Source organism: Brachyistius frenatus, unplaced genomic scaffold, assembly GCF_029030835.1.
Source record: "Brachyistius frenatus isolate BFR_SWC_R1_liver_20210118 unplaced genomic scaffold, ASM2903083v1 Contig_3, whole genome shotgun sequence".
NCBI lineage: Eukaryota > Metazoa > Chordata > Actinopteri > Embiotocidae > Brachyistius > Brachyistius frenatus.
The window spans coordinates 10,875,001-10,887,619 of record NW_027210602.1 but is presented as its reverse complement, the minus strand read 5'-3'; the positions used below and the strand labels follow the sequence as shown (position 1 = coordinate 10,887,619).

The 12,619-nt window shown below is 39.8% G+C and overlaps 1 protein-coding gene across 9 annotated transcripts in view; it reads right to left on the bottom strand.

Annotated features, from left to right (window-relative positions):
- The window catches only part of tcf4 (transcription factor 4), a 248,444-nt gene that overhangs the window by 45,202 nt on the left and 190,623 nt on the right, over window positions 1-12,619 (bottom strand). For all 9 annotated transcript variants that reach the window (XM_069706317.1, XM_069706353.1, XM_069706335.1 and 6 more), the window contains 3 exons: window positions 3,527-3,632; window positions 1,602-1,750; window positions 356-503 (listed from right to left, as the gene is read on the bottom strand). In XM_069706317.1, coding sequence (XP_069562418.1) covers window positions 356-503; window positions 1,602-1,750; window positions 3,527-3,632 — 403 coding nt within the window. The remainder of the gene's footprint in view (window positions 1-355; window positions 504-1,601; window positions 1,751-3,526; window positions 3,633-12,619) is intronic.

Genomic DNA, 12,619 nt, shown 5'->3' with positions numbered 1-12,619 from the left:
GAAGAGTTAAATAATATTATGAATGGCTCTTCCCGTGTTAGGAGCACCACTGCCCAGTGTAGGAGAAGTTTTTTGGGGCGTCAAGGGTGGTGTCAAGGCGTTGGAAATGTGGATTATTTAACGCATACATTTTTTTCATTAATTAGATATAAAAATATACTGAAATCACGTGGTGACCGGCAAAAAATTACAGACACCCAATGCAAAAAACAAAAAAAACGCTTGTGCCTCGTCGCACTGCTATCATTTGAAAAAAACACGGCGGTCTCATTAGCAACCATTTAATGAATTTGTGCGCTCACATGGCCCTTTAGGGTGGGGATTGGGATTAGGCCAAATACATGAGGTGTCTTACCCATGATGCTTTCCGTGCCATTGGTGGGGGCAGTGCAAGAGGCAGTGCTGTAGTGATTGGCCCCGCCCCCACCACCTCCGCTTCTGTGGAAGCTGGACATAGGAGGAAGGCTGGAGCTGATATCTGCAGACGAGTGTGACGGGTAGCTCTGCAGAGAGAGAATGAGATCAAACTTTAACTTAAAAACCCCTGTGAAACAGATTACATTAGAACAAAGAGAAAAAAAAGAAGGAAGTGGTGATAAACATCAAGCCTGTTCACTGGAGAATCACACAAAACTTTTACTAATTGACAGAATCATCATCGAATGACATTTGACAGCAGGGTTTTAATATATTCATCCCTACTGATAGATTTAAGTGATCATTGTTGCTCATAGCTCTAAACTCAAAAGGTTATAACCAAATTTAATTATAATCACCATAGCTTCAGTTACTTGTGCTAGAATTTTTTTCCTATAGCCAACAAATGACAGAGCGTTTTCATGTCATTGTCATTTTGTCAAACAATGATGTTTGCCAGAGATTGACAGACTCTAAATGGGTAGAGTATTTTCAGTGTTGTTCCGGGCTGTTTATCAGTGGATTTTCATACAACCGTAAAAGTTAACTTTAGACATAAAACAAGTGAAATCAAAACTCAAGGGCTACTCCACACATCACACCTCACTGTGCAAAGCTTTTGAAAACTTCACAAAAAGCCAGTACACCTAACCAGTTGAGTTAGGATTTGCTTTTATTTTTAAGGTCTACATGAACATTCATTGTATATATAATTTTTTGATACAGATAATACCATACAAATGCAAATATAGTAGGATTAAATTTAATTTTTCAGTGAAACATACAAAAGAGGAAAAGAGACCCAGCCCTTGCTTTCCTTAAGGTTCAGCATCGAGAGCAATCTATTTATCTATTTTTTTGATATATCTTATTCTTGATTACAATTAGCAGGGTTCATTGGACATGTGTGTACAATATGAGGTTTAAACCCAAAAGTGGACAAAAACAAGAAGGAAAAAAAAGATAGACAGAAACAAAACACAATTTTATTTTATTTCATTTAAGATCCAAATCTTATGGAATTTCACTGGTTAGCCATTGGGGGGAAACCAGAAAATAAATGAAAACTAATTTTGTTGACAGTAACTTAGCTAGAGTAAATATATGTTTAACTGGAGGGATTTCCAATAAAAACGACCATTTGGATATATTTTGGATATACTGTGATTGACAGCTCTACTCACCAGTCTGTCGTGAGGATGAATCCCGCAGTAGGAGGAGCTCTGGGTGGGGCCGTGGGCTGAGTTCCCACTCCCCAGCATGCTGCTGTGGTAACCCTGCTGGCTCATACTGCTACTGCTGCTGCTCCAGGGATCGCCGCTATGGTGACCATCTGACGGAAGGAGACACATAGACATTGAGCGGAAGAGAAGTTGGAGCTGGGTGACGCGTATGACAAATGTAATCTTGATTTTATTTTGTACTCTTTACATAAATTCAAGTCAAAGCATTCATCATCAATTCATATCTTTCTTTTTCTATTATCCTTTCACATATTGTAAACATTGTTCAGATTCTCCGCTGCATTTGAGCTTTGAGCTGGCAGAGGTGCAGGCGCAAGTTCACCTCAAAATTGACCCTAAAATGGCACCACACGAATGCATCTTTACTGACACACTCCCTGTTGCGCCGTTCGGCCCTTCTCGGTGCAGTCAGGTTCACGTTGACTCACTAAAATTGCAACACGCCACAATGCCATGCATAAAAGCACAGATGCAACCGGATTTGTTCTGCGCCTGCCCTGCACCGGGTACAAAAAAAGTGCCCTCAGATATGTACCAGAAAATGTGCTACACTAGCTGGATTTAACCCGTTGGAGTTTTCAAGGGTAGTGTAATGTGTGTTTCAAGGGAAATAAATTCATAATGTAAAATAAAATCCTATGATTATATGTATTTTTGCCACTGCAGTGTGTAGTTGTGCAACACCTGTTCGAAAACCATTCCATGCCACTGAAATAATACAACTACTTTTCTTGTTCATTGTCTCTTTTTGCAGTTGTCTCGGGCTGCTGCCATTATTCAAGTGAGTCTGACTGGAAAAGATCACACGTCTCCAAGGGAACAGCTATTTCATGATTTAAACATTTTCCTACATGTGATGCTGTGTACTGGTTACAGATTAGTGTAATCCCTGAGCGTGCGACAAGTTAAAAACATACTGAGGTTTCTCTCTGCTGTCAAACCTTCCTGAGACTCATGGCAGCTCTATGCAGTTCAGTAATCTGACCCACTTTGTGCAGTAACCTGATTTCAGAAAGCATCCATGGACATGGGACACCTGCTTTCCTTCTTCAGGTTAAGAATTTAAGAATAAGCCAGTTAACGCACATCTCTACCGGTCAAACTGGATTTCTGAGACCACGTCTACCTTCTGACATTATTTAAGAATGAAAGTACTGTATATATGTGACAGGCACCCACGTGAGTGAGGAAACAAAAAAGTCTGGGGGAAAATATTTTAATTTCAGTAAGCCATTTGGTACACTGGAAACAAATGAAGACAGGCAGGATTTCAGGCTCTCAGGGGTAAGTTGTACAAAGAGCTGTCCAATCGCATCTGAAATCATACGTGTTTATAGTTTTTGTAGTCACACTACAAGGCGTGGCGTCTTCGAGATGGAGTCGTCATGGTAGTCTTTAAAACCAGGGATGATGCCAGACATTTTTAGGCAGTCTCTTCAAAGAAACATATACGATGTTACATATGACTGTACACATTGAGTGCCACAAACAATTCTGTCAATGCAACCATTTGAGAAACTCTTTTGATAGAGTATACTGACACTTTAAGAACTCTTATATTTCTGTATGTCTACAGTATTCACTTGTTTGTCTGGCAAGTGTTCAGTAAAATAATAAATATGACTCAAATCTTTGGCTGATTTTGGTTGAAGAACAACTTTCAGGTCAATGTGCTGAATCTTATTGTGTAATCCAGAGTGAGCTCAGGAATGTAATGGTAGGAGGTTTCATGAAGGACAGATCGTGAGTGTTTGTTTTGTGTGTGTGTGTGTGTGTGTGTGTGTGTGTGTGTGTGTGTGTGTGTGTGTGTGTGTGTGTGTGTGTGTGTGTGTGTGTGTGTGTGTGTGTGAGAAGTGTGAGAGTACCTGGCATAAAGAAAGAACTTGGAAAACCCGTACTCGGAGGTTTAGAGGAGGGGTAACCTGGTGAATCCCTGTTGTAGTCGGCTGTACTGGCAGATGGAGCGTACACCTGCAAACACAAATAGAAAAACACACAACGTCACACTAAAATAAGAAATTCTATTCTCTCATTCTCCTCTTGGAGGTCCAGCAGGCTAGATATCATTTCCAGCAGGCTGAAACAGATGAAAATGCTCTCCTTGATGAGAAATCACCATCAGGCTTTCTGACATGTCATTTCTATCTGTCTGTCTGTCTGTCTGTCTGTCTGTCTGTCTGTCTGTCTGTCTGTCTGTCTGTCTATCTATCTTCTATCTATCTATCTATCTATCTATCTATCTATCTATCTATCTATCTTCTATCTATCTTCTATCTATCTATCTATCTATCTATCTATCTATCTATCTATCTATCTATCTATCTATCTATCTATCTATCTATCTATCTATCTATCTATCTATCTATCTATCTATCTATCTATCTATCTATCTACCTACCTACCTACCTACCTACCTACCTACCTACCTACCTACCTACCTACCTACCTACCTACCTACCTACCTACCTACCTACCTACCTACCTACCTACCTATCTATCTTCTATCTATCTATCTATCTATCTATCTATCTATCTATCTATCTATCTATCTATCTATCTATCTATCTATCTATCTATCTATCTATCTATCTATCTATCTATCTATCTATCTATCTATCTATCTATCTATCTATCTATCTATCTATCTATCTATCTATCTACCTACCTACCTACCTACCTACCTACCTACCTACCTACCTACCTACCTACCTACCTACCTACCTACCTACCTACCTACCTACCTACCTACCTACCTACCTACCTACCTATCTATCTATCTATCTATCTATCTATCTATCTATCTATCTATCTATCTATCTATCTATCTATCTATCTATCTATCTATCTATCTATCTATCTATCTATCTATCTATCTATCTATCTATCTATCTATCTATCTATCTATCTATCTATCTATCTATCTTCTATCTATCTTCTGTCTGTCTGTCTGTGTATAAAACAAGCTCATAAATTACTTTGGTATTTTTTGACATTTTGTAAAAGTTTTATAGATTGTTATCTTCTACAAAATGAGATCAGTTAAAAATGTTTACGTGTCACACAAAAAAATTGTTTTCTCTATATTGATTTATGAATAGTTTGGATTTAAACTTTTGAGGCTATTCAAATTATATTAAAAACTTTTTATTAAATCAAGGTTTTTACAAGCTCTGTCAATTAATACCACAAAACTACTGTGGTAACCATGGTAACCATTACATTTACAGTGCATTTACGCACTTACATAACAATTATGCTTCAATGACTATAACATTGTTCCTACTACAACTACACAGCAGTCAGACTTCCTGTCAGTGCTTATCTTATAACAGAAAAGTAGTCGTTTTCTGAGCGACTTCTCTCGGGCAGGCAGGCGGGTGGGCAGCAGCGCAGCAGTCATGCAGCACACATGCAGTAACAAGAAAGACTGCAAGTACAACCGGCAGCCTGTCATCACTCAAAACAGGTGACGTCCTTTCTCAGCAACACAGCGGCTGCATGAGAACACAATCTCTGTGTTTGGTCATGTCTTCTACTGGGGGTCCCCGCAGCATACCTCTGTGTGTGTGTATGTGTGTGTGTGTGTGTGTGTGTGTGTGTGTGTGTGTGTGTGTGTGTGTGTGTGTGTGTGTGTGTGTGTGTGTGTGTGTGTGTGTGTGTGTGTGTGTGTGCACATAGCGTGCGAACACTCAGCCATGACGCTGGCTTGCACTGCGTGACGCAAACCCTGGAACAGCTGCTGAAAGTGCTCTTCTCTCTCTCTCTCTCTCCTCTCTCGCTCTCTCTCTGTGTCTCCCACTGATTCACATTAAAATAAAAAACCCCACTCCACAACTACACCTAATCTATCTCCATCCTCAACTGAAGACATGGGTTGCTTTGTTAACTTTTGAGCATTTGCATATGGATGGAACACAGATGTGGTAAAAAACAAATACGATGATGAAACACAGAAGGAATAAAAGAAAAAGATGAAAAGAAAACACTTGGGGGCATCACAAAAAACATCATGTCACTTCCCACACCCCCTGAGAGAAATTATTAAAAACAGAAAACATCTTAAAAGAGTTTCCGTCAAGCAAAAGCGCTGATGGCTTTTTTTTCTTTTTTTTCCCAGATCACTAAAGGCACGCTGGTTCGCCTTCTGCTTTTACTTCTGATTTCCTTTGCCTAGTTACATCCTACTTTCTTACAGGGAAGGTCTTTAGGACAAACCAATAAACTGACCACAAAGCCTACTTTTTGCAACACATAGCAAAGTGTGCAGAGCAGTGAAAATGATGGGAGCCAGAAGAAAGCAGAAGCCCCCCAGTAATGAACTTTCCCAACATTAAAGAAGTTTGTCCTATTTGGTAGCCAGCAAAGCAATGACAGATCAGCTGAGCTTGAGATGAGTAGATGAATCAAAAGAACCCAGCCATGACCTCCACTCTGATGTTTCGAAAGTGTTGTACCGCGCAGGTTGCAGACATGCAAATGCTCGACGGCAACACGGACAGGATTTCTTTTCCTGGGTGTAGTTGTTCCATGTTGTTGACCCCAAACAGAAAAACGTTATCGACGCTGACACTGTGTGCATATGTCTTAAGTGTACAGGTGATCTTGTCCTCCATCTCCTCCACCTGGAAGAGCTTATGCGGTTTACCTGTTGCTGCATACTCATTTTTGTTTCTGGAGTCACAACTGTTGCACTCCTCTTTCCCCTTCAGCTCTGGAATAACAATCATCCTTGGTGTTGAAAATCCCATCACTAACAGGCTGCCAGCGTGGGAATATCTCACTGGACTCCATACTTAGAAACAAAGAGTCTAAAAAAGCTGTGAACCTGTCCTTTAACCCCACCTTTACCATCTGCCTTAAGCATGAGCTTTTCCTGATTTGTACCTCTTCATAGTTACCATTTTGATATTATAGATGATACCCTGTCAAATTGAGGTGGTGTAACACTAAATGTAAAGTAAAAGTTGTCAGCTCTGTTTACTTCCTGAAAAGAACCAGTCACATCAGGATCAGGACATCTAAGCAGCAAGGAACACTGGAAATTGTGGGAATCAAATACCAAGGGCAGGAAACACTCACCCACACACACAAACTCGCACATACACAAATACTGAGCTGTAAGTGGGTAAGACAAGCCCATGAGCTGAGAGAGGTTGGTACCTTCCCACAATGCATCTTGTGCATGTGTGAGTTTAAGCATCCAAATCCTTCAGTGTCACACACACACACACACACACACACACACACACACACACACACACACACACACACACACACACACACACACACACACACACACACACACACACACACACACACACACACACACACACACACACACAGTGTCTGTAGATGTCATTAGAGCTAAACTAAAATCCCCTTCAACTTCCGCCTTGCCCTCTCCCCCGAGAACTGAGTTTTTTGTACTCTGATCATAAAACCACATTTATTGACCGAGAGCCTGTACAATAATACACATTATGCACATGCACACACACATGCTGATGTTGTTCCTGTTGAAATGATTTAGATATATGTCTCATGTAGTGCATACATATTTTCCCACTGAATGTGTCCTAAGACTGGTGACGAAAGGCTAAGATGTCTTTGTGTGCATGTGTGTTTGTGTTAAGTGTGTGTGTTACAGACAGCAACAGGTGCAGAGTGTGTATAAGTCTGAAGAATGTAGAGACACAATAACAACCTCACTTCCTGCAGTCTGTAACACACACACACACACACACACACACACACACACACACACACACACACACACACACACACACACACACACACACACACACACACACACACACACACACACACACACACACACACACACATAGAGATACACATAAGTATCAGCATTCCCACAGTTAGCAGGCCTTGAGTCCATGAGAAAGCCTCACTTGTGTTGTAATTTTACTGACAATGGGCACACCGCCAACCACAATAAATAATACCAACCACACCAAACAGTGTACGCCCAATCAATAACCTTCCTTTGGAGCTATTTTCTATAACATTTCTTAGTTGGCTATTCCCCCCCAAAAAGTTGTTCTGTGAGTCTAACTGTTGGAAGAATCGATTCTTCGAATGCAATCCAGTCCAAACAGGCAGCATGGAAAATCATTTCTGTACCCTGATAGAAAGTATAACCAGGTCTATGTACAGATTCTCTGTGTGAGCAGCATTGTAAAAATATGATACGAACCACAGTAGAAACCTAGTAGAAATTAGTTCTTTAATACTAGGATCTGTGCCACAGTGGAAACAGAACAGAAATCCATTCTGTATACCACAACATAGATACACACACACACACACACACACACACACACACACACACACACACACACACACACACACACACACACACACACACACACACACACACACACACACACACACACACACACACACACACACACACACACACACACACCTCTGTCACAAAGCAGAAACAGAAAAGGAACAAACAGTTGTCTGTGCAATAGTAGAAAGTCAGTAGTGTGCAATAAAAGTGTAACAAAAGGCAATGTGCATTGTATTAAACACATTACAAAACATAAGAGACACCAGTGAAACCAGTTATATAAAGTCAGGATTTGAACCATATAAACACTAGAACAAGAACCGTAGGAGGCACATTGAAACTAGTGGAATTCTTTGTATAATGATGAAGTGGAACCATCTATGGACAAGGAACTGAGATGAAACTAGTTTGGTAAACAAGTGATGCGTAACATTAGCAGAACAAGTATTGTATTGTAGAGAAACATAATATAATTCTTACAATATGGAACAAAAACATGCTCAAACCAGTTCTTTAAAACTATTATTATATCATAATATGATATGTACCAGCTGAACCTGCCGTGTTCTGACACAACAATGACAGATACTAGAAAAGCTGATAGAAACCAGTTGTGTAAAATGATGATCTACAGCACAGTAGGTTGGGTTCAGATTCGGAGAATCTTTTCATCAAAGCTTCGTTCTGTGTTGCCCCCGGTAACAACAGTAGAAAATAAAGCCACATTCCACTGAAAACTGATTCCTTATGGAGCTGACAACACACATACACTGAAAATATATCCGGAGCAACCAGCTGTGCAACTCACTGACCCAAAACCAACCGAAGAAAGACAACAGGAAGAGCTGTTAAAGTCAAAATTAGCAAAAGTTCCTGTTGTTACTGAAGTTACTGTATTGATAACTCAAGGAAAATTCAATCTAATAGAAAAACAGGTGTGTTCACATTAGGCTGTTCTTTTGATCCACTACCTGAAAATGTTTTTCTGAATTTGAACTTTAAACTGTCATATTTACCTTCAAAATGAAATAAAATAGTGAGATAGAAATTACTATTTCCTTTCAAAACCCAAAGAACCAAAAGTTAGAGGAAAAGAGCAGAACATGTATCACAACAAAAACATAACAAGCTAAAACATTTAATGGGCGGAATTTCATTTCAGTTTTAATTCAATGTCAAAGAGATGTAATATATAACATACAGTAAGTAAAATAAAAATAGCATACCATGGTCAAGCGAAAAAAAAAGCAAAAAAATAAAATAAATAAATGCTGTATTATGAGGGAGGGATAAAAAGAGTGAAATGAAACAGAATCTATTTTCACCAGTGTGTCTGTTTTACCTTGTTGACATTGGAGAAAATGCTGCTCAGGCCAGAAGGCTTTTGTTAGAAAGAGAGAGTGGACAAAACAATAAATAGAACTGAATGAAATGCAAAAACTTGGAACCAGATAAAAAGACAGTAAACAGAAACAAAAGAGAGAGAAATGCAAAGAGAGCAAAAAAAAAAAAAAAAAAAAAAGGAAGAGCAGGGAGGCATTTTGTCTTTGTTCAGTGTTTGATGCTCTTTTTTCCCAGTTATTGTCTCCAAATGTGGGGAGCATCTGTTCTACCTCACTGTCTGTCTCAACCTCTGTTGACTGGAAAAAACGAGTGAGAGAAGTAAAAAAGATGAGGAGTTTCTCCTGCTCTTCCTCTTCGTTTTCCTCAATAGTTTTTTAAAAGACGGTTACAACATATCACTTTACCTTAGCCTTTAACTAGTTATACCTGAAGCTCTCTTGCACTTGCCTGCACTTTACACTGCAGCGCCTTTTAAATGCATTATGCTTTATTCTATATTTTAACTAATAGTGTGTTATCTTGTGTTTAACATGTGCTGTCAAAATACAGGCTTTAGATGCTTTCAATTCATATTAATTGAACACATTGGTCTACTGTATGCACAAAAGCAAAGTGCAGTGATTTACAACCTGAAGTGTGTATAAAAGTAATTATAACGTACATTCCTCATTCCCATGATAAGACCACATTTCCCACAAACTCCATCACGTGTTCCTGTTGTTCCGGATAGCTAGCACAGGGTTTGTTTTGCTGATGAGACGAGAGGAAGCAAAGCTTTGCTGAGTGGAAATGAGGAGTTACTTTAATTAATAAAGTGAGTTTTGTTTGAAAAGACTTCATTAAAACCCTGGCAGAGCTTCTGTTGAGGATGTTTTTTGAGAAAGAATCGTGCGAATTTCACTAAATTAAAAGGTCCTGTAAATATTGCGGAGATTACTTGAAATTGAATTAATCATTGCAGTCGCAAGATCACAATTTTACTACGTTATCATGTTGTTACATCAAAATAAAAGAGCTTTTATCTTGCTGTCAGGACTTTGATTTATCCTTCGCATGAGTACGAATGAATATCCCCAACTCTAGTATGAGTAGCTTCAGAGGTGGGTCAGAAACCAAGAGTTGCAATCACCAATTATTTTTTTGTGCCTAAACACAACGAACCTGAACCATAGAAGTGGAAAATCAGAAAGTTCGCATAAGGATAATTTTGTACTTACGAACAAAGCATTGTGCATTTTCATTAATGGAGGACTTGTTGATGTCAGTGATTAACAGCAAAACTTTTGACCAACAGGATACACCCCTCTCTGGATGTTTGGACTGTATACTGGTCACTGAGAATTACAGGCAAACAGCCAAATAAGCTGCCCTTCCAGATCAATACCAGAAGCACAAAGTGAAGACTGAAACAGACACATTTCTTCTTCAGAGCTCCAACCACCAACTACACTCATGATTCTGTTCTCATTAATTCGCCATTAATACACTTTTACAGATAGACGGTGAGACTGAAAACAGAATCAGAGACCAAAAACATTTTGCTCAGTAAAAGACTTAAATATGTTACTGTCTTGTTTTTTCTTCTCCCTCACACACACACACACACACACACACACACACACACACACACACACACACACACACACACACACACACACACACACACACACACACACACACACACACACACACACACACACACACACACACACACACACACACACACACACACACACACACACACACACACACAGAGTTTACCACACTTCATCCAAAGCAGATGTTCTGGAATGTGAACACTCAAAGGAGCAGTCACGAAACCTCTTGACAGACACACACACACACACACACACACACACACACACACACACACACACACACACACACACACACACACACACACACACACACACACACACACACACACACACACACACACACACACAGTCGGCTGCACCTGTGCCTTTCCAGTTTTTTTCTCTCTTTGTTTCACTCTCTGCTTCCTCATCGTTGTCCTCTGCCTTTCTCATTTCTAACAGGCTGCTTTCACTTTCATCTCATCTTTATTCACTTTCACACAAATAGTTCAACACTGCAGGAACCAGAATAACAGGAGGTATGAAGAAAAGGCCACAAGTAAAAACACAATACGGACCATTTGAATAATCAGTTAAGTCAGTGGGCATGTGGAACATTTCCCAAAGGTGAAGATTTGCTGCTTTACAGGAGTGTGCTTGTTTCTAGTAAAGAATCAGAAAGATAAATCCATCTTTCCATCTGCTATATCTGTCTCCTCCCGTCTTACCTCCCCCTCCACCTGTAGGCGCGCGTTTTCTCATCTGCATTTACTGCTCATGCCGCTGCGCTCTGAGGCCATCCGGAGGCAGACGTGGGAAAGCAAATCAAACACACCGCAGACGGATCAAACATCTTTTTTTTTTCTTTTTTGAAGGGGAGGTTGTTCTGTTTTTTAGATGTATTTTTATAGCGGAGATCTGAGTCGCGGCCTCGGAATCCTCTGAAGGTTAATTATGTCCCTGATTCAAACCACATGGAGGGAAAACTGTGCGTGTGTGTGTGTGTGTGTGAAAGCGGAAGGAAATCCCACCCACTACCTCCGAGCCGAGCCCTTTATTCTACCAACCTGCAATTGCACTAATATGAACCAGATGCACACACACAAGCAAACACACGCATACTCTCACAATATCTCACACACACACACACACACACACACACACACACACACACACACACACACACACACACACACACACACACACACACACACACACACACACACACACACACAGTTTTTTAGTATGGCTGCCTAATTGACTCCATATGATGCAGTAAGGAGAGAAAAAGAGAGACAGATTCAGCGAGAAGAGAAAGAAACAGGCAGAGTAAGAAAAGAAAGAGAAACGGGAGAAATAAAGAGGCAGATGGTGAAAACAACAGATATTCATAATAAAAAGAAAAGATAAAAAAAATAAGATCAAATCAGGTATACTGTATTACAGAGATATGCGGAAAACAAAATACAGAATGAGAAATCAACAGGACGTTTTAATTTTAAAAACAGTACAGCAGAGGATGCATCCAAAAATAATTAAAATAATAGAAAAAAAAATACTAAAACAAAGAGGGGAAAGATTCACAGATTTTAAAAAGGACAAACAACTAAAAAATAACAGACACGCAAAGACAAACAAGTGACAGAGAGAGAGCGCGCGCGTGCGCGCCCACACACACACACACACACACACACACACACACACACACACACACACACACA